This window comes from Rutilus rutilus, assembly GCF_951802725.1.
Source record: "Rutilus rutilus genome assembly, chromosome: 13".
In the NCBI taxonomy this organism is placed as follows: Eukaryota; Metazoa; Chordata; class Actinopteri; order Cypriniformes; family Leuciscidae; genus Rutilus; species Rutilus rutilus.
In genome coordinates, this window is record NC_140218.1 from 4,891,374 (window position 1) to 4,916,018 (window position 24,645).

A 24,645-nucleotide genomic window follows, 5' to 3' on the forward strand; every position below is an offset into this window, starting at 1 on the left:
CAATCAAACAGAGTACCCTAGCAACCATTTTGCAAGACATATATCTCTGCATCAGAACATTGTAAAGAGATGGGGGTTGGTTTATATCATTAATACTGACAAGCAGCCTTTTCAGTTTCATCATTAGCAGCTGCCAAGCAACTCCATAGCAACCAAATAAATATCCTTAGCAACCAAAATCCAAAGAGGCATATCTTCCATTCTGAATGTCACAGAGGCATGGGAGTTGGTTTATAGCATTCATGCTAACAAGCAACCTTTGGAGTTTCATGATTGGCAGCTGCCAAGCCACTCCCTAGCAACCAAACAGAGTTCCCTAGCAACCAAAATCCAAGAAGGGATATCTTCCATTCTGAATGTCACATAGGCATGGGAGTTGGTTTATATCATTCATAGTGACAAGAAGCCTGTGCAGTTTTATCATTGGCAGCTGCCAAGCAACTCCATAGCAACCAAATGGAGTACCCTAGCAACCAAAATCCAAAGAGGCATATCTTCAATTCTGAATGTCGCAGAGGCATGGGAGTTGGATTATATCATTCATACTGACAAGAAGCCTTTGGAATTTCATCATTGACAGCTGACAAGCTACTCCCTAGCAACCAAACAGAGGACCCTAGCAACCGTTTATCAAGACCCATGTCTCTGCATCAGAACACCGTGAAGAGATGGGGGTTGGCTCTTTTCTTTTGGTTGGGAAACAGTCTGTAAATATCCCCATGTTAACTTTTTATTCACACCCTAGCAACCATTTACAGCCACCTAGCAATCATATTGCAACATATAGAAGCCATATTTCTGCTCCACAACATCGTACAGACATGATTGTTGGCTCGAATGCAATCATGTACAACATCATACCAACCGAGTGGCGAGTTTTGCCACTGCAAGCACCACTCACATTTTCTTCAGGAAATGTACATTCTAGTGTTGTGATTACTATTCACCTAGACAAAACTTCGGCACGTAACTCGCCCCACACCGTTTGTCACAGACCCCTGAATGAGGTGTCAAATCGACCGGTTTATTGAGGAAAGGTGTGCTATGACTTTTATAAGCGATCGGGTGTAAGATGTTTGTCTGGCGGGCGAAAAATTAGCCGAAAAATGTCCCATAGACTTAACATTGGCACAAAATTTGCTAAATCATATCTTTGGCTCAGAAGGTCATAGAGCTTTGGGGTTGGGCTCTTTTGATTCGTCCTATCAAGCAGCCAATAAGTAGTGACATAAAAACTTCATAGCCACGCCCTAGAAACCAGTTACAGGCCCCTAGCAACCATTGAACAACATTTACAAGCCATATCTCAGCACCAGAACATCGTATAGACATGGGGGTGTGCTTGTTTGTTTTGGTTGGGACACCAGTCTGTAAATATCATCATGGTAACTGTGTAACCACACCTTAGCAACCTTTTAAAGCTACCTAGCAACCATATTGCAACATATAGAAGCCATATTACAGCTCCACAACATCGTACAGACTTGGTTGTTGGCTCGTATGCAATCATGTACAACACCCTAGCAACCGGGTGGCGAATTTTGCCACTGCAAGCACCACTTCACATTTTCTTCAGGAAATGTACATTCTAGTTCTTCTTCTTCTTCTTATTATTATTATTCCGCCCAAAGTTTGGCGCGTAACTTGCCCCGCACCGTTTGTCACAGACCCCTGAGTGAGGTGTCAAATCGACCGGCTCATTGAGGAGAGGTGTGCTATGACTTTTCTAAGCGATCGGGTGTACGATGTTCGCACAGCGGACGAAAAAGCGGCCAAAAAAATCCCATTGACTTAACATGGGGAGTTCTAAAAACATTTGAATCCCAACCGACGTTTTCACACACACAGACTCCAAAGGGCCTGTCACCCCTGCATCTCTCCCTCTCTCTCTCCCTCAGAGGATTTATATTATCAAGCAGCCAATAAGTAATGGCCTAAAATCTTCATAGCCACACCCTGGCAACCAGTTTTAGAACCCTAGCAACCACTAAGCGCTCCCTAGCAACCACCCTAAACCAAAAAAAATACATTTTTACATTTTTTTGTATTTTTTAAAGCAATATTACACTCGTGGCCTTGCGATATCGCTCCATGCTTGTGCCTAATCGGCCGGCCTCGTGCCGTACTGAAGGCACTCGTTATTAAAGATTTTAATAACTCTATAAAAACTCCATAGTAACCATCTTTGACACCCAGAACACCATAGCAACTGCCTAGCAACACCATAGCAACCACCCAGAACACCCTAGCAACCACCTGGCAACAGCATCTTGTTAAAAACATGCTAGCAAAATGCTAATCATGCTAGCATCATGTTATCAACATGCTAATCAAGCTAACATCATGCTAGCAACATTCTAATCATGCTAGCATCATGCTAGCAACATGCTAATCATGCTAACGACATGCTAATCATGTTAGCATCTAGCTAAAAACATGCTAGCAAAATGCTAATCATGCTAGCATCATGCTACCAGCATGCTAATCAAGCTAGCATTATGCTAATCAAGCTAGCATTGCTATCAACATGCTAATCATGTTAACATCATGCTAGCAAAATTGCTAATCATGCTAGCATCATGCTACCAACATGCTAATTATGCTAGCATCATGCTAGCCACATTCTAATCACGCTAGCATCATGCTAGCATCATGCTAATTATGCTAACATCATGCTAGCAAAATGCTAATCAAGCTAGCATCATGCTAATCATGCTAGCATCATGCTACCAACATGCTAATCAAGCTAGCATCATGCTAGCAAAATGCAAATTATGGTAGCATAATGCTAACAACATGTTAATTAAGCTAGCAACATGCTAATCAAGTTAGAAAACATGCTAATCATGCTAGCATCTAGCTAAAAACATGCTAGCAACATGCTAATCATGCTAGCAACATGCTACCAACATGCTAATCATGTTAACAACATGCTAATCATGCTAACATTATTCTAACAACATGTTAATCATAGTAATTCATCCTGGAATGTGGTAAATCATAGTAAATCATCTCAGAAAAATAGTAAATCGTGGTAAATAATGCTAAAACGTGGTATATCATGGTATCACAACATGGTAATTGTGTTAGCATCTGCCCAGTGGTGAATTTTGCCACTGCAAGCACCACTTCACATTTTCTTCAGGAAATGTACATTCTAGTTTAATATGCTATTCTCTGTGAGAATATTATTCCTGTAACTTTTATTCTTATTTCTGTGATTTTTATGTTTTTATTTAGTTCTCACGGCATGTTTGATGGCATTAAGGATGACATGGTTTGACCAATAAATGCCCGTAAAAGAGAACGCCTTGTGTCCGTGTCCGTTGACTGAAGGGGGTTACAGCTAGAAATACCAAGGGTTCACTCTAAGCATGGCGAATCTGCTTTTAGCCATTATGCTGGACCAGCTTCCAGAGGAGATCAGACGTGCTCCTACTGTAGTCACATTCAAATCCAGACTCAAAACACTTCTGTTTAGCTATGCATTTACTGAATGAGCAGTGAGCACTGTGCCAATGTTCGTCCGACTGTTTGTACTGTACTGTATTTTATTTTATTTTTCTAAACTGTTTTAATTATTCTTATTTCTTTTATTATTTTAATGTCTTCTATGTAAAGCACTTTGAATTGCCATTGTGTATGAAATGTGCTATATAAATAAACTTGCCTTGCCTTGCCTTGCCTTCTCATAATTATGAAAAATGAATATTTCATCAGTCTTTGTCTCCCTCTGCTGGTACAACACAAACACAGAGATATTCAGGCTCTTTATTTACTCTGTGACAAAACTCAGAGCTTTTTGAGTTACTGTGCGTTTATACACATAAAATGATTAATCTATGAATGAGAAACTGTAATTTGCTGTGAAATAAAAGGTGTTTCACTGCCGCCTCATCAGGTCTGTCAGAGGATCGCTGAGATCTACATGAAGTCTTCATTTCTAACAGTGAAGTCACTGTATCTTCAGTCTCTGTTGATTCTGTTGACTGAGTCTCTGTAGTGGATCCTTATTCACCATCAGATGATCAGCAGAAGATCACACTGTCTTCTGAAAGCCAATACTAAAATAAAACACACACACACAGTCACATATGCAGTATGAGATATTACATCTGTCACATCTTTTCATAAGAAAACTAACTAGATAATCTATATTAATTCATTCTCAAGCATGATCATATCGCTTTGAGCATCAAAGTCACTTTACAAAATCAAAAGCACATGAAAGGTCACTTTCACACACCGGACAGCTGATCCAGAACCAGCAGAAATGACCATTACACTCACTACACATTTAATATCAGTTCATAACAACCCAGATCTCAGATTATCACACACATAAGGCGTCTTTACACACAAACCAAATCTGAAGCGGCAGAAAATCACAAAATGTGCATTTACACAGAATGTTTATTGTTTCTCTGACGCCGAGAACATAAATGCATTTACACAGGAATTAGTTATTAAAATCGCGGGAAATAATACTTTGAACATTACTATTTTAAAACTACAGTTTTAACAAAGTGTTATAAAATGAATTTAAAAGTAATTAAATATTAAAGAAATAAAACTCAAGATAAATAAAAACACAGAATGTCAGATTTCCTCTGTGTGATATAGCGATCTCACGCTCTGATGTTCGTCATAATTCTGTGGTACTGAGAGCTATTTTATATTTCTTAATAAAACTATTCCAGATGGAACAAATGCTACAAATATATTATGAATTATTACACCGGGTCGATCACCGCAGGATTTATTCATGTTTTTCAAAGAGCCAGAAAGAACAATTCTGCTGTCGTCAGCGTTTCAGGCAGTGTGTGTGTGTGTGTGTGTGTGTGTGTGTGTGTGTGTGTGTGTGTGTGTGTGTGTGTGAAATATCATCCTCAAGAAGAGGATTTCTGGAATATAATATCACACAGTGACGGCGAATAAGCATTAGCGTATGAGAGAAATGTAGAAGCGCGTTGATCTGCCAGTCTCTTCAGAGGAAGATTACAAACGGCGAAAGCCAATTGATTACACACGTCGACTCTGTTATTCTGGTGGTTTCTTCACGATGTGAGTAAAGGACACTTTTACTTTATTGTCTCTTGTTGGCTGACATTTTTTAATTTGGCTAAAACAATATGGATTATGGCCGATATGTTTAGTCTTCCGCTTCTTGATTCTCGCGCCGCGCGTCTGGTTGTCATGACAATGGCGTAGTTTAGAGCGACACAAGATCGCGTTCATTTACACTGAACAAAACAATATCAGAGTCATCTTTGACACTCGGGGCTGAGGCGGGTCAGACCCGGCATATTTTAAGTCTGCTTTCATGCGGCATTGTGTCTTTCCACAGAACTTTGAGCAGACACAGAGCCGCTTTAGAGCAGCCTTAACTCGCTGTGTAGAGATGCCTATAGAGACAGTTAAAGGGGAAAAGCTGAAAATAACATTAATATTATTTTCACAATCAGTCACAACAGTATGAGCAGAATTACACTCATATTAAACACAGTTTAAAGTTCAGAGACCTACAGAAACTGAAGCTGAATTTAAGACTCATTATCTGATGATCTCAGACAAAATATCCACACACACACACACACACACACACACACACACACACACAGTGGTGTTACTGAACCTGGTACAATTTACTTATATTTCTAGTGAGTAAATCAGCCAATTGAACTTTAAATAAAAAGATGATGAAAATCGTTAAACTGTTCTTACCCCAGTGTCTTCAGTTTATAATGTGGATCATCCCTCAGATCCTCTAACAGCTTCACTCCTGAGTCTCCTAGTTTATTATCAGACAGATGCAGTTCTCTCAGGTGTGAGGGGTTTGATCTCAGAGCTGAAGCCAGAGCAGCACAACCTTCATCTGTCACACCACACCTCTGCAACCTGTAGAGAACAATGACACACATTAAGCCTATATCCAGAGATAAACACGACATTCAAAAAATAACATAATCCTGTCAATATGAAATATATACAAATACTCATTAGTTCACATTGTGAAAATTCATCTGTTAGGATTAGGGGATTGATTATAGAGTTTGTAGAGTATAAAAATCATTATTTCTATGGAAAGTCCCCATAAAACATGTAAACCCAACGTGTGTGTGTGTCTGTGTGTGTGCGCGTGTGTGTGTGTGTGTGTGTGCTTGTGTGTGTGTGTGTGTGTGTGTGTGTGTGTGTGTGTGTGTGTGTGTGTGTGTCATCTGTCAGCGGCCCATGCCGGCTCTCACTACATATCAGGGGGAAACTGGAGGATTTTACAGCGGACAGTGAAAGTCCTACCAGATCATTCAACACAATCTGTATTTTCCATACATTCACTATAAATGCATATATACTGTATATGATAATCATTTTCTCACACAAATGTCATAAAAACCGGTTGCGTAGATCACACATCTACGTCCCTTCAGGACACTGACAATAAAGATGGACAGAGAAGACAGAAATTCTCGTAGCTCTCCTCAGAAAGACGCTTGTTACACACACACACACACACACACACACACACATACACACACACACACACACACACACACACACGCACAAACACACACAACACACACACACACACACACACACACACACACACACACACACACACACACACACACACACACACACACACACATACACACATACACACACATACACACACACACACACACACAGTTTGATTGTGTCGGTAGTTTCTGGCCAACCAAACGCCCGCAGCGAGTCTCGGCCTGACAGCATCACGGGGGAAGCCTGCAACACACTCAACTCTTGCTCCATGGACACACACACTTGCGACCCATGAACGCCTCTCTAAACTACTGCCTGATTTTACAGTTTGAAGCGTCTGTCATAGAAAAACACCGTGTGCTGTCATGAAGAAGAGAAATGTCTTCTCATAGGATAAGAACACGCAGTCTCATTAATAATACACACACTGACGTGTCATCGATGTACTATAGTGTTTCTCCAGGTCATAATCTGTGACATTGACATGATGTAGACTTTAAACCTGGAGAAAAATCTCTACAGTTTCCAGTTTCCCCCTAAAATTAAAATGAATGGACTGTGTTAATTCTGACTGTGCTGAGATTGAGTGTGTTTAAAGTAAAGGCTGTTAAATGTAGATCACCATGTCAAAGTGTCAGAGATGGGAAGCACAAATACTTCGTTACTCAAGCAGATTTTTCAGATATTTTTAACCGATAATTCTTTTCATTTGAAAGCCGATAACCGATATATTGGCCAATAAATATAAATTCATATTTTGATATACTTTGATAGCCTGTGTACATAAACAAAAGACTCAGCATTAAAAGCCATGTCCCAAACACTTCAACATAAATCAGACATATACAATACAGTAGCCTAGCCCTCTGGGGTTCCTCATGTTTCCGTCACACTTGGGGTCTTCGGGTCTAAAATGACCTGGAGGGGGATTCAGATTTTTTTTTTTTTCAGTAAAATCAATGAAATGTATTTTTGTTCAATGATATTTTTCCTTTTTTTCTGTGGTGTTTTAAGAGAATTTTAAGATAATAATGAATATTTATGCAATAATTATGATCCATTTTTTCCCATTGAATATAATATAATAATTTTTTTTTTTTTTTTTTTTTATTAATTCTGTATTTCAGGTTAAAGGTCCCGTTGTATGCCCCTTTTCACAAGATGTAAAATAAGTCTCTGATGTCCCCAGAGTGTGTATGTGAAGTTTGAGCTCAAAATACCCAACAGATCATTTTTTACAGCATGTTTAAATTGACATTTTTTGGGGCTCAGAAAAACGAGCTGTTTCAGTGTGTGCCCTTTAAATGCAAATGAGCTGCTGCTGGAAGACCCAGGGGGCGGAGCTTCATGAGCTCGCGCTCAGTCTCTCAGGACAAATTCATCTCATGGAATGATGATAATATCAGAAACTCTCAGTAACGGCGTTCATTTCGAGTCGGACAATAATGCCTTCAGAGTCAGAGTGCTGTATAGAGATGAAACAGGTATGGTTTAGTAGTTTAATTACGGTTATTATAACGTATTGTCATCTGCTTGTATGTATCCATTATTTATTAACAGCCTACAAGTCTGCTGTTTCGGACCAGGTCCGAATGATGATCAAACATGTACTGATGAGTTTAATAAAGTTTATTGTACATCACACAAAAAATGAAGCGTCAGTTTTACTTCAGAAAATCACGGTAAGAGCTGAGTAAACACAGTAGCCTAAGTTATAAGAAGTGCGCAAGTAGCCAGTAGAGTTGAGGGAGCATTCCTGTGGGCGGAGGCTAGTCTAAACACGGTTCTGGTGATGTCACTAATGAAGGAAGTAGAGGGGTGTAGTCCAATCGAGCCGTTTTATGTAGTCAACTTCTGTTAAATAAAATATCTCGCTTGGCATTGAACTTTGAGCTTTATAATTTTACAGATATTATTTATACTCTAACAACAACATTACACACTAACTAAAGTTTGAAACATGGGATCACTTAGAACGGGACCTTTAAAGTACAGACTAGGCCTATAGAAAACAATTTTTGGAGTCAGATTGGTGCCATCTGGTGGATGTAGTGAGCATAATTATCGTGCAATATCATATTTTAACCACTAGATGGATTTACAGCTCTCTGTAGAAAGGCTTGTGAATTCTAGTTGTTTTTGCACATATTTGCCTATTTTTTTCAGGTTGTGGATTTTAATATATAATAAGAGATTCTCAAAGACTATTTTTGTCAAGTTTTTTGTTTGGTTGGTTGGTTTAAATGGTAATTTGAAGTGCCAGTTTTACTTTATAATACAGTCAAACCTGAACATTGCATTAGAAAGAGAACAAATGGAAAGCATTTTAATTCCCATTGTTTTAATTCTAACTTAATAAAAATGCAATTCTTTCAGTCATAACATTTTTTATTAACCTTCTATAATAAACATTTTCATTATATATTTTTTTTGTACAATTCAATGAACAGTAACTCTTATTCAAAATTGGCAACAGCAATTATGAACAAAAAACTAAGGCATTTTTAGAGTTTTGTCTGAGTGACATACACAAAACTAAAGACTCATAACTCCAAAACTATAACTAGGAGAGTCTAAAGGTAGATATCGTTTGAAAGAACACTTTTCAATTTTTTTGAAAATATAAATTACATTACATTTGGACATTCTCCTGCTGAGAAACTGCTGATAAAAGACAGGAAATATATAGAATTTTCATAATGATAATGCATATCTTTCTTATTTGACATGGAATAACTCAGGAAGGAAATAAGGTAGGAGGAAAATTATTTTTTGGGGAAGTCCCTCTACATATGAGCTGCATCTGGATCAAATGTTGTGGTGATTGGATAAAGGAATCAAAAGATACACCTTTTGTCGACATTTAGAAAAAAAAAAAAAAAAAATCGCAAAAGTTTTGCGCAAATCTGTAATGGAAACGCCCCTAGTGACAGTTTCATGTGAGAGTAACGTATGATCTTACACCAGTGTCTCCAGTTTACAGTGAGGATTCGCCAGTCCAGCAGAAAACAGCTTCACTCCTGAGTCTCCTAGATTATTCTCAGACAGATCCAGATGTCTCAGGTGTGAGGGGTTTGATCTCAGAGCTGAAGCCAGAGCAGCACAACCTTCATCTGTCACACCACACTCCCTCAACCTGTAGAGAACAATGACACACATTAAGCCTATATCCAGAGATAAACATGACACTTAAAAAAATAACATAATGCTGTCAATATGAAATATATACAAATACTCATTAGTTCACATTGTGAAAATTCATCAGTTAGGATTAGGGGATTGATTATAGAGTTTGTAGAGTATAAAAATCATTATTTCTATGGAAAGTCCCCATAAAACATGTAAACCCAACGTGTGTGTGTGTGTGTGTGTGTGTGTGTGTGTGTGTGTGTGTGTGTGTGTGTGTGTGTGTGTGTCTGTGTGTGTTTGTGTCTGTGTGTGTGTTTGTGTCTGTGTGTGTGTTTGTGTCTGTGTGTGTGTTTGTGTGTGTGTGTGTCTGTGTGTCTGTGTGTGTGTGTGTGTGTGTGTGTGTTAGCAGGGGAGGATTGGGACGATTCTAAGGGTCCAGCAAAACTCCATAATTTCCTGGATGATTTTGGTATTTACTTCGTAAAATAATCTTATAGGAAGAACGTTATAAAGAACGGGTATTCATTATAGTGTGTGTGTGTGTGTGTGTGTGTGTGTGTGTGTGTTCGCAGGTTATTCAGAAACGACGCAGGGCAGAAACGCAAAATCACCAAGTGACAATAAAACTAGTCCAGTGATGAATATATTTAGGCTTTCTGAAGACTTGGAGCCGATTTCTGTGAGGAATCGATCAACATTTACGATGTCGTTCTAGTCATAGATATACATTTGTAATGATGTCCGATTCGTGAATGAATCATTTGAGTCGGTTCATTGCCGTGAATAGGAGAAACCCGTTAATAAACCAGTCTAGATGATTCATTTATGAACAGAACTGATTTAGTTTACCGAGTTCAAATCACTGATTCAATGATCCTGTCAATGTTTTAGTGAACACTGTCTCAGGAAAGACTGAATGGTCTGGTCATGCTGTCTATTAAACACGATTGAGCACGACGGCTTGATTTCAAAGATCTGATCAGAGAATGGTGTTGTACTGTATGCAGTGTGTCATTATAAATGTATAATTATAGTTCATTTAATAAACTTTCAAATTTAGTCCTTTATTTTCTCTTATTGAATAATAATCGCTATGCTTGTAGATAATGATTGTTGTTATATGTGACAATCTTTACGAGATGACATGAACGCAGCATATGAGTGTTGAGTGTCGTAATATCCATGTCAAGTGGACGTGTGGAAGAGCCGTGAGACTGAAAGCACTGAAAGCCCTCGCGCTGCTCATATGCTGAGAGAGAGATAAGACAGTAGAGCTGCACGATTCATCTTTACTGTGATCTCCATTCAAACACACACACCATCTTCTTCAGATTCCTGTGTCTATTAAACCTTTGACTAAATCATATCGTGATATTGTAAATCTGTGTTGGCGCTGCCGCTGACCCAGAGAGAGTCGTCATGAAACAGCTTATTGGGAACAGCGGGTTGGGAATCGTAAGACATTTTCCGGTTCCGGTTCCCATTCAATAAAATGATTAAAACAACTAATAAAACACAGCAGTAAGGGGAAAATGCACAATCCTGTGTGTGTTTATTTCTTATACTTGTCAAATGAGTTTAACAGACTGGTAATGTCAACAAACTTTTGCAAAAATAAGGAAAATAAACATTTCTGCATCCTCTTGGAGAATGTGGGACTCTCCTATAGCTTACAGTGTCTCCAGCAGTGGAGAACACCCTCTCAGAAAGGGGAGAATATGCTTGAACACACATGTAAGATCCAGACAGGTGAAACATACTATTTTTAAAATGGGTTTGAATGATTGATTCATAAAGACTTCACTTGTTTCACTACTGGATGAATCAGCGCTCTATCAGTTAATAAACTTCTCTCTGTTTATGTCTCTGACGCGGTGAGTCCCGCAGGCGCTGGGCTAACGTTACTCCGCCGCGGTGCGACCCGACCGCTGTAAAGTAGTCCGAGTCTAAACGCTTATTACAGGCTTACCGTAGTGATTCAGGATAGGACAAAAACACGCTTTGAAAAAAGCCATTCATGATGTACTCGCTTATTGTATAATACAATACCATCATATTACAGACAACTGGTGTAATTATGCAGTTGTGGAGACGAATGATGATTCCAGAGCAACACATGCAGATACACTACCAGCCAAACGTGCGGGATCGCTAATATCTTTAAGGTTTTAAAAAGAAGTCTCTTCTGCTGTATTTATTTCATTCATAATAACAGTAATATTGTGAAATATTATTCCAATGTAAAACAGCTCTTTTCTACGTGAATATATAGTAAAGCGTAACTTTCTATTCATCAAAGAATCCTGAAAGAAAATTGTACACGACTGTTTTCAACATTGATAATAATAATAATGAATGTTTCTTGAGCATCAAATCATCATATCAGAATGATTTCTGAAGGATCATGTGACACTGAAGACTGGAGTAATGATGCTGAGATTCAGCTTTGATCACAGGAATAAAGTACATTTGAAAATATATTAAAATAAAAAAATAGTTATGTTAAATTGTCATAATATTTAATAACATTACTGTTCTTTTGTATTTTTAATCCAATAAATGCAGCCTTGGTGAGCAGAAGAGACTTCAGATCCAGATATATGGATATATTTTCTTTTTGTATTACCGTCATGTTCACTTTGTTTCATTTTCCATAAGAGTGTTATAAACACTCACTTCCAGCCAATGGTCGCACACGGGTTAATGATATCGGCGTGAAGCGACACAAGTGCGTTCTGAAGCTCACACCAGAAGTGATGCGGAAGATGAGCGGCATTCCTGTGAGTTTCACAGTTCGCTTATATCACGCTTCAGAACGTGCTGACGTTTAAGACAAACATGAACTCCTGAATGTGTGTGTGTTGGCCGGAAGCAAAGGTTTATATTGTAAAAAGTTTTAAATATTTATTTCAGTTCAGAAGTGAAATTTATGGAAATTTATGGTATGTTCACTTTGTGTGGTTTCTGAATCCACTTGCATTACATGGACTCACAGAGATGATTATTTGCTTACACTACAATAAGGTTTCATGTGTTACACACTAGTTCACTACATTAGTTAACATGAACGAACCATGACAGATTCTTCTACAACATTTATTAATCTTAGTTGATGTTCATTTCAACATTTATTAATACATGTTTGAAATCAAAAGTTGTGCAGATGTGTCCATTAAGAATCACAGGGAAAGGGATTGGGCGATTCGGCCGTGGTGAAGTTCTCTGGCACATGCCGTACATCACCAGTAGGGGGCAGTCCTGTTTCTCTCTCAGTTATAGCGGCACTGAAGACAATAATGTGCAGCGATGTGTTAAACTCTCTCTGGTGTGTATTGACAGCAAGCGGCGAGCTCATAAACGTGTGAGAAACACATTTGTAAGTAGAATATATTGTTGATGAACAGCTCAAATAGAAATAAAATATTAATGATTCAGTGATCAATGGTTTTTACATGCTTGTCATGGGCGTTTGTAGCATAAAAGAGTGTTACAATAACTTTTTAGTGAACTTATAAGTGCAAATATCCCGTCCCATTTTATCAGCCCTAATTCCCACATTGTGGAATTATTACACTGTGAATTCATTTCTTTGACATTTAAATAACATATAAAAGATCTTTTGCAAGGACACAATGACGAAAATGTGACTTATGTCAGTCTAACATAAAATTATATTGCATTTTAATGTCTATCTTTGCCAAAGATATGAACTTTTCAGACATATTAAAATATTTTAATAATATTGTTCATTCATTGGCCACTTAAAAGTACGATCTGTAAAAATGAATAAATGAATAAAATCCCCCGGTTCACTCGAGCAGAACCAGTCCTATTTTAACATTTCTGATCCTGCGTTTCTTCTGTATTATTAACGTTCAGAAACCGGTTTGATTAGAACAAATACAGATTAATAACGTTATTTTGTGTTACTTTTTTTTGTAGCCTAGTTTATAATAATAATAATAATAATATTTAGGCTATAATACTAATAATAATAATAATATCTATCTTTTCTTTTCTTTGTTTAATGCCATGCCAGCTTCTATGGATATATATATTCAAGGCGATGAACAGGTTTTTTATTTAAATAAAACTAAATAAGATGCCAAACGAATTAATTTAAATGAAAAAAGCCTACATTCCTCATTCGGCACGAATCCAGATGTTTCATGATCTGCGAATCAAGCTGAACTATTAGGCCTATTATGTAGGCTAAGCTTTGTACTCGGCATTACTGACGTAAAATATCATCTTTCCCATATAACAGCGCAGTGAGGCGGTGGACACGCTGAACGCCACAGATTATATTACAGACTATTCAGATTGAGCGCTGGAACATTTTATATGTTTGGCTGTATTTTATTCAGAGGCGAATAGAGGAGATTCCTTAACTTTTAAAATTAATTTTACACTCCTATGGCCAACTTTCTTTATTAAAAAATGGTAACACTTTATAATGGGCTAAGGTTTCATTTTGTTAGCATTAGTTAACATGAACCAACAATTAATGAACAATATTCTACAGCATTTATTAATCTTAGTTAATGTTAAGCTCAACATTTTATAAGACATTTTTAAGATCCAAAGTTGTATCTGTTAACATGCACTGTGAACTAACATGAACACTAATATTTTATTAACTAACATTAATAAAGGCTATTGCTCTCTGTTAGTTCATGTTAGTTAAAGGAGTCATAATGTAGAAATTTCACTTTTCCACGAGAATCAATGTATGTTATGATTGCATAATGATTATACACTGGCCGGGAAGCCGATATTTAAAAGTGAAGCGTTTGTTTACCTCGGGGTTTGTAAAATAGGCCACGTGCACGCGCACGAAAAAACGAGATTTTGATTTCTTCCCCTTCTTGACGTCAAGACGGGGGAGGATATACCAAATATGGACACCGCAAACCTATGCCGCGGGAAGCCCGCCCCTCTCCCCCTCAGATTCAGTTTAGTTGACTCGAGAAAGATGGAGAAATCGAGTGCACACCTGAGATGCTCTGTGGGTGACTGCCACAAACAACATGCAAATGTGTTTTATCTACCAAAAACGGACGAAACTATCAGGGAACAGTGGAGGAAATTCATTTTTAATGACGCTGTCCCAACAACTCTTTCAAGTGGCGTATCGTTAGGTGTGTGTGCTAAACATTTTACACCGGAATCTTTTACAAATTTGGGGCAGTATCAGGCGAACTTGGCCTCGAAGCTCCGTTTGGGAAAAGGTGCCATCCCAACCATCAGGGACTTGCCAGAAATTGAAAAGGTAAGACTGTGTTTTTATTGCTCTACTGTGGTTAACAAATAGCAGCTAACAGCTAATGCGGCTATTGTATGTAACTTTACCTTCGAGGTAAACACGGGGAATGGACTCTACGAATGCTAGCCACATCTTTCGACTTTGTTTTACACTAGCAGCTACAGTAGTGACGGTACAGGAGTCCATGCTCAGTGGCTAAAACTGTTTAAATGCAAGTATGAAAACAATATACCACTAAACATTATTAGCCAAACTCATGCAAAACATGCAGTTTGAAAATAGCTTTCAGTTAGTGGGGCTTCTGTAAGAATGTATCTGGCAATGGTGTATTTTTTCTTTTTTCTTTGGTTGTGATTACAATTTCACTAACAATAAGTACCGTCACATTTATTGAGCTATTGCAGTATTTTGTCTATGTTTTTGTACCGCTTGGAAGTAGTAAAATACATTTTTTTTTTGCATATGAGTCTTTTTTTTTTTCAATCAACGCGCCCCTCATTTGCATTATTATAATGACCGTCCACGACAGCCAAAACATCGCATCAGATCTCGCGAGACAATAATGCCTTTAGAAATAAGGGTCTGAGGGGCTCTGTGTTGATTTTTTTTCCACTTTTCTTTTTTAGAAGTGCCTAAAATACTATAATAGAGCATTTGGGTATCCAAGGTAACACAACATTATGACTCCTTTAATGCATTAACAAATGAGACCTTATTGTAAAATCAAGTCAAGTCAAGTATATTTGTATAGCGATTGTATCAAAGCAGCTTCACAGTATTAAATTAAAATAATACAACAAGGTTTGTTTCTAGTGGAATTTATTGATTTATTGAATTAAATATCCCCAGAATATCCCCAACTGAGCAAGCCAAAGGCAACAGTGGCAAGGAACCGAAAAACTCCATCAAGTGACCTAATGGAGAAAAAAGATTGGAACTGGAGCTAAGCCGTTTAGGGCTTTATAAGTCAGTAGCAATACCTTGTAATTAATACGGAACTTTATAGGTAACCAATGCAGTGATGATAAAATCATATTTTCTTGATCTAGTAAGAACTCTAGCGGCGGCATTCTGGACTAACTGTAGCTTGTTAATTGAGGATGCAGGACAACCGGCTAATAAAGCATTACAGTAATCTAGTCTCGAGGTCATGAACGCATGAACTAACTTTTCTGCATCAGAAACTGATAGCATATTACGTAGCTTAGCAATGTTTCTAAGGTGGAAAAAGGCGGTTTTTGTAACATATGAAATATGATTTTCAAAAGACAGGTTACAATCTAGTATAACATCCAGGTCTTTTACTGTAGAGGATAAAGTAACAGGACATCCTACTATATTAAAGTTGTATTGTGAGAGGTTTTGTGGGCGGGTTTTTTAACCGATGATTAGTACCTCTGTCTTGTCTGGATTTAATAAAAGAAAATTACGCATCATCCAATCTTTTATATCGTTAACACACTCTGTCAATTTGGATAATTTAGCGTTTTCATCCGGCCGTGATGAAATATATATTTGAGTGTCATCAGCATAACAATGGAAACTAATTCCATGTTTCCTTATAATATTTCCAAGTGGCATCATATATACTGAGAATAATAGAGGGCCTAACACAGATCCCTGCGGCACTCCATAGTTTACTGGAGTTATGATCGATTTTTCTCCATTTAAATAGACAAAATGGTAGCGGTCAGATAAGTATGATCCGAACCAGCTTAATGCTTGTCCTTGAACACCAGTATAATTTTGTAGTCGATCTAAGAGTATTGTGTGATCTATAGTATCGAACGCAGCACTAAGATCAAGTAAAACTAGTATTGAGATACAGCCTTGGTCAGAAGCTAAAAGTAAATCATTTGTGATTTTAACGAGCGCAGTTTCAGTGCTATGATGCGGCCTGAATCCAGACTGAAACTTTTCATAGATATAATTTTCTTGCAAGAAAATGTTACCAAAAATGTAATACAATTTAAATAAAATACCTAAATAATGCAAACAACTCATTGGATAACATTGGGCTGCATATAAAGAAACAAAATGCATGTGCCATGAATAAATAAACACTTGCCATTTTTCTTTTGCTGGATGTCTATTGTCTATTTGCATATCAATAAAGATTTTTTTAAAACAATGCACATTGAATTAGTCATTTCTACAACTTTTATAGCACTTCAATTGTAAAAATTGTGAGCCTGACAAATTACATTTATTATCATTAGCACTCCATGTTCAAAGATTTACTAGCTGTCAGTTCATCTCTTATACGCTGCTGCCATCTAGTGGCTGTTAGTTGTAACTCTAAAAGTATGGGGAACTTCTTAATGTCTGTTTAATAATTCATATTTTATCCTTCATTTGCTCTCCAGAAGCCATATTTGAGCGCACACACACACACACACACACACACACACACACACACACACACACACACACACACACACACACACACACACACACGTAGATTCCTTTAAATGTTAAGAGGAAGATTAAAAAAGAGAAACTGGATCTGTGAATTCTCACAGAATCACAATTGAATTCATATCTTGCTACTCAGTCAGAATCTTATTAACCTGGAGTCCCAGTCTCTGTCACAATAACCATATATGTAATGTTTTAGGCCTATTGGCAGACGTCCGTTTAAAATGTAGGCAATGGCATATAAAGAAGCTTTTCTCCATATCCACTTCAGTTTCTCAGCTTGCACTTTAATTATTGATTAGGCTACTTCTGTACTGGTTTGCGCTTGGCAAAGATGTTCAGATATCTCTATGCCTAGTAGACCTACACCAAACGCTCATTAAAAGGGTCCTGTACAGGGCTGTACAGTGCGACATATATCTACAATATAGCCTGCGATTGGTCAAAAAAGAATAATACCATTTTATAATAGATGGATTGACTTTAAAATCATTCAGCCTTGCAATTAAAAGATGTGGTTCCAACATATTAAAAGCTGAGCTAAAATCTACAAATAAAAGACGTGCATACGAGCTAGGATCCTCTAGATGCCTATTTATGAAATGTGTTATAGCTATAACAGCATCATCTGTACTTCTATTGCTCCTATAAGCAAACTGAAATGGGTCTGATAGACCACTCACGTCTGTTTTTACTAAATTAATCATAATTTTCTCCAAACACTTCATTATTATTGAAGTAAGTGCTACTGGACGATAATCATTATTCTCCTCACAGCTAGCCTTTTCTGGGACAGGGATAATAGTGGAGCTCTTCCACATAGAGGGAACTGTATGCGTGTCTATAGATTTCTGAAAAATAGGGCACCAGGCTTCGGCCAGCTCTCTACTACAAGATTTTAGTAACCGCCCAGAGATGCCGTCCGGCCCAGAAGCCTTGTTAGGACAGACCTGTGAAAACAGTCTCTCCACCATGTTCTGGTCAATAATTGTTTTAGGATTATCCGATATAGACAAGGCATCCAGTGCATTTGCCTGCTCCTGTGAGAAGTCTCTTACATCAAATCTACAATAAAAGTCGTTCAGCTCATTTGCCTTTGCAAATCACATTAATAGATCTCACATCTCATCTATCACATTGATAGATCTTTTGTCATGTTTGTCATATATTTCATAGAATCCCATAATTCTTTGGTATTCATAGTCAAACAATGGGCCTCAAATTTCTCCCTCCCCTTTCTCCTAGCTTTCCTTAGTTTATAATTCAGTTCCTTCTGTACATCTTTCATAGCTGCAAGGTCTCCTCTCCTAAAAGCCATTTTTTTCTGTACTATGCACTCTTAATTTCCTTAGAGATATAAGATTTATTGTTTGGATATATAGTTATTATTTTTTGGTCTAATACATTATCTTTACAGAAAAGTGTATAATCTGTCATAGTCTCTACGGCCTCCTCTAGATCCAAACTTTGAAAGACGTTCCAGTCAGTGCAAGAGAAGCATCCTTTTAACGTTTCAATTCCATCATCATTCCACACATATACAGTTTTAATTTGTGGTTTACTGCTCCTAAGCATGGACTTATATGTCGGAATTAAATGGACAGCATTATGATCAGAGGAGCCTAATGGCAATTTAACCTTAGCTGTATAGGTAACATTCCCATAACATTTGTCCAAGATGTTTTTGCCTCTCGTATTACAGTCCACATATTGATCAAATCCAGGCAACACAGCGTCAAGTTTACAATGATTAAAATCCCCTAAAATGAAACAAGGTGCTTCAGGGGTACGACTTAATTGTCTATGAACACAGTCTGCTGTAAGTTTAGCTGCATTTGCAGCATTCCCACTAGGTGGAATATAAACAGTACATATTAAAATGTTCCCGAATTCGCATGGAAGATAAAAAGGCCTAAGGCTTACACATACCAGTTCTATGTCGGAGTCACAGAGCCGCTCTCTCACGGAGAATTGCGAGCACCACTTTTGGTTAACGTAAACACAAATACCGCCCCCTTTGCTCTTGCCGGAGTTGTCGTTCCTATCAGAGCGTACCAGAGAGAAACCTTCCAGGGCAACGGACGAGTCCGGCAAAAGTTTTTACGCTCACATGAGGAGGTTTTTCAGGCCATTCAAACAAGAAATATTTCGCAAAACTGCAATAGAAACAGTGTTTGCGCATTTACAGTCACCTGACGTAGACGACGCAGTGTGTTTGGACAGAAGACGAGACAGAGCTCTTTATTAAATTCATAAAAGGCAAAAGAATTACAGGAATAATGGATTCTAAACCTCAAATAAATGCCACAATCAAGACCTTGAAGCAGAACTGAGGGAGAAACACCCAGAAACTCCTCATATGTGCCGCTCACAAGTATAATAAGGGTCGTTCCTCACCATTAATGCTTGGAAACACACACACATCTCCTTCCATTAATAATAATGGCCAGTGCAGTGGCTGGGATATACATAATCCTACCAACGTCCGTTAACATGATTTTTGGAATGATTTTACTGATCGCGAGAGGAAACAATGAAGTTTTAGTCGCATAACATCTGTTAATGGAAACACCGTCATTTCGCAACAGCTTTTTGTCGACATTTAGAAGAAGAAAAAAAGAACGCAAAAGTTTTGCGCAAATCTGTAATGGAAACGCCCCTAGTGACAGTTTCATGTGAGAGTAACGTATGATCTTACCACAGTGTCTCCAGTTTACAGTGAGGATTCGCCAGTCCAGCAGAGAACAGCTTCACTCCTGAGTCTCCTAGTTTATTATATGACAGATGCAGATGTCTCAGGTGTGAGGGGTTTGATCTCAGAGCTGAAGCCAGAGCAGCACAACCTTCATCTGTCACACCACAGCTCTTCAACCTGTAGAGAACAATGACACACATTAAGCCTATATCCAGAGATAAACATGACACTTAAAAAATAACATAATGCTGTCAATATGAAATATATACAAATACTCATTAGTTCATATTGTGAAAATTCATCAGTTAGGATTAGGGGATTGATTATAGAGTTTGTAGAGTATAAAAATCATTATTTCTATGGAAAGTTCCCATAAAACATGTAAACCCAACGTGTGTGTGTGTGTGCTTAATGTATTTGTAAGCATTTTAAGGAACGTGTGTGTGTGTGTCTGTTTGTGTTTTTGTGTGTGTGTGTGTGTGTGTGTGTGTGTGTGTGTGTGTGTGTTTGTGTGTGTGTGTCTTTCTGTCTGTCTGTCTGTGTGTGTGTGTGTGTGTGTGTGTTTGCGGGTTATTCAGAAACGACGCAGGGCAGAAACGCAAAATCACCAAGTGACAATAAAACTAGTCCAGTGATGAATATATTTAGGCTTTCTGAAGACTTGGAGCCGATTTCTGTGAGGAATCGATCAACATTTACGATGTCGTTCTAGTCATAGATATACATTTGTAATGATGTCCGATTCGTGAATGAATCATTTGAGTCGGTTCATTGCCGTGAATAGGAGAAACCCGTTAATAAACCAGTCTAGATGATTCATTCATGAACAGAACTGATTTAGTTTACCGAGTTCAAATCACTGATTCAATGATCCTGTCAATGTTTTAGTGAACACTGTCTCAGGAAAGACTGAATGGTCTGGTCATGCTGTCTATTAAACACGATTGAGCACGACGGCTTGATTTCAAAGATCTGATCAGAGAATGGTGTTGTACTGTATGCAGTGTGTAATTATTTGTATAGTTATAAATGTATAATTTTAGTTCATTTAATAAACTTTCATATTTAGTCCTTTATTTTCTTAAATAATAATCGCTATGCTTGTAGATAATAACCCGTCCTTCGGATGAGACATTAAACCGAGGTCCTGACTCTCTGTGGTCATTAAAAATCCCAGGATGTCCTTCGAAAAAGAGTAGGGGTGTAACCCCGGCATCCTGGCCAAATTTGCCCCTTGGCCTCGGTCCATCATGGCCTCCTAATCATCCCCATATACTGATTGGCTTCATCACTGTCTCCTCTCCACCAGTAAGCTGGTGTGTGGTGGGCGTTCTGGCGCAATATGGCTGCCGTCGCATCATCCAGGTGGATGCTGCACATTGGTGGTGGTTGAGGAGATTCCCCCTTCCTTGTAAAGGGCTTTGAGTACCTATTAAAATTATTATTATAATGATTGTTGTTATATGTGACAATCTTTACGAGATGACATGAACGCAGCATATGAGTGTTGAGTGTCGTAATATCCATGTCAAGTGGACGTGTGGAAGAGCCGTGAGACTGAAAGCACTGAAAGCCCTCGCGCTGCTCATATGCTGAGAGAGAGCTAAGACAGTAGAGCTGCACGATTCATCTTTAAAATACTGGGATCTCCATTCAAACACACACACCATCTTCTTCAGATTCCTCTGTCTATTAAACCTTTGACTAAATCATATCGCGATATTGTAAATCTGTGTTGGCGCTGCCGCTGACCCAGAGAGAGTCATCATGAAACAGCTTATTGGGAACAGCGGGTTGGGAATCGTAAGACATTTTCCGGTTCCGGTTCCCATTCAATAAAATGATTAAAACAACTAATAAAACACAGCAGTAAGGGGAAAATGCACAATCCTGTGTGTGTTTATTTCTTATACTTGTCAAATGAGTTTAACAGACTGGTAATGTCAACAAACTTTTGCAAAAATAAGGAAAATAAATATTTCTGCATCCTCTTGGAGAATGTGGGACTCTCATATAGCTTACAGTGTCTCCAGCAGTGGAGAACATCCTCTCAGAAAGGGGAGAATATGCTTGAACACACATGTACAGATGGTGGACAACCAGAGTGCCTATTACCGCCGCGCCAGCTGCCGCGGCGAAAATAATCCAGCCACATTTCAAAGTCGTTCCCGAAATGACCGCCAGGTGGCGCAAAGGGACATTGTGCAAAACAGCAGCAATTGCCGTATTTTAAAATGTAAGTGGGTTAAATATAAAACCCTAAGGCACTAATAGGCATATTTTTCATATATATAAATAGGCCTATTAGGCTACAACAGAATAGAACCAAAGATAGAATCAATTTTAGAACTGAAAAAATAGAATCAAAAGTTAAAAATAGAGACGATATTAGGAGCAATGACGCGGAATATTTTTACTATTCTATTGAGGAATTAGATAAATGAAGAGCTCTCGTGAGCGATACAATTGCATAGTAATTTATAGTGATTTCAAAAGCAGTCCTTAAAAAAAAAAACATGGAGTAGTGTGGCATAATTTTTGAGAGATTACTCGGAACGCATTTTAGTTAAGATCCTGGTTTCAATGCCCTTAATGTATAGGCTAGGCTACTGCTTTAAAAAAATGTCACAACGCGTTTTGAGATTGTTTTGAATTAAACATTGAAGTTTAAAATGTAGTGTTTTGGGCACACCAGGCCGAGTGGCGTTACGCATTGTTCAAAAATCAGGTTTTATTCTGGCATGTTGAATTGACGTTTTTTTTTTATTTATTAGATTTAGATTTTAGATTTCGTTAGATTTATTTTTCTCATAACAGCTAAAATAACTAATATATGCCTTGTCTTAATATGACTTAATATAGGCAATAGGCATATAATTTTGTAATTTAATTTTATTAAATTGAACAAGCGCAACAATCAGCATTTAATCAAATATTCTAAAAGATGTATTATTAATAATAATGTTATTTCAACATAATATTTCGTTTTTTTCGACATAATGTGTGCGTGCAACAAGCAAGATGTGTATTTGTAAATCCGGTGATGCGTGCATTGATTTTTATCAAGAAACTAGTGTTTTCTGACAGTGTCGACTGCAAAGATGAAGTTGACGATCGCCATATTTGTAGTGAACGCACCTAGAGATAAATGCACATAAAGACATAATCAGAGAGTAGCCTTTTTCTTTTCGTTTTGAATTATTTCGTTTGAAGACATTTTAAGCTTTGTGTATTTGATGTATTTATCATGTCTGTGTGAGGCATACGCTGAGTTTCGTTAAGTTAGGAGGATGAGATGCGCTCCAGCAGAAGCTGACATGCAACGCAAGTGACCGCGCGGGCGCCTCCATGACAATTGGTTGATGAAAAATTGATTAAAATTAAGATACAATTTATAGAAAACGAAATTCACTTTAAAGAAAGGTTTTCTACTAAACAAAACTTAATGAAGTGGTCAAAATCATGTCTGACCCACTCCATATCCATCTCTCGATATAATGCATCCTATCTTACTCATGCTGTTCACTTTTCATATATTCAACATAGATGGAAAAAAATAACATTATAATATTTTAACAAATATGATACTAAATGAGATTATTTAATGGCTACAACAGTATAGTAGGCCTATAGACTATAGTAGGCCTATTTTTTTAGAATAGAATTTTGCTGTGCACTTGCATATTAGTGTCAGCTGGGAAGGAAATATAGAGACCAGACCTCTTGGAACTTTAATTGAATACATAGCGTTGGTAAAGCATACTGAAATTACATCCCTACAAATTTATTGGGCCCTCCTGAAAATAAATGTATCGAATTTAAGCAAAGTAGCCTAAATGTTAAGAGTGTAAGCCCTTTGCTTTTTTACGTAGCCTATAAAGGACTCTTATAGCCGACTTTGTGTTCATTTAATTTGTAGAGGATTTTTTTAACTCAAACATTAACCCTGAAATAAATGAAACTAAATTATTGTAATTTTTTTGGCACACCACGACGAGTGGCGCTATGCATTGTTCTAAAGCCAGGTTTTATTCTGGCATGTTGAATTAGTGTTCGACAAACGCGGCGGCGCGTTCATTTGAATGAAGAGCGTTTGAGCGAACACACACTGGAACGTTAGGCCATGACGCAACGAGTGAATCGTGGCCGAGTGGTTGAACTTACGTTACGATCATTTAGATGACACGGGTTCGAATCTTGGACTACTGATATTTTTATATTAGCCTATTAAAGCATTTTATAGTCTATTGTTGATGCAGGGAGATTTGTCTAGTTCTAAAACATAGTTTTTTGCTTATAGCCTATTTACAAAATAAAATCACCATGCATTTCCATTTTACACTAAGGAACAAATATTATACAATGACTTTACTTATAGCCTATAATAATTCCAATCGTAATTTCAAAAGCAGTTCTGTTAAAAAAAAAATATATATATATATATATATATATATAGGGGAGAGCAGGGGCGAAAGTACCATTTTTCAGAAAAACATAATTTGAAAAGATGATGTTTTAGACAGAGATATATTTTTGCTGTGGTCAGTCACTCACAAGTGTGGTCTATCAATACCAGGTGGTATTTTGTAAAAATGTAGAAGGACTTCAGTATAATTTC

General features: G+C 37.6%; 1 protein-coding gene across 1 annotated transcript in view; it reads right to left on the minus strand.

Annotated features, from left to right (window-relative positions):
• LOC311302516 (uncharacterized protein) overlaps positions 1-24,645 on the minus strand; it is a 197,792-nt gene that overhangs the window by 72,063 nt on the left and 101,084 nt on the right. Inside the window, exons 13-14 of the mRNA XM_084428460.1 lie at positions 20,031-20,204; positions 9,482-9,655 (exon numbers count right to left, since the gene is read on the minus strand). Coding sequence (XP_084284586.1) covers positions 9,482-9,655; positions 20,031-20,204 — 348 coding nt within the window. The remainder of the gene's footprint in view (positions 1-9,481; positions 9,656-20,030; positions 20,205-24,645) is intronic.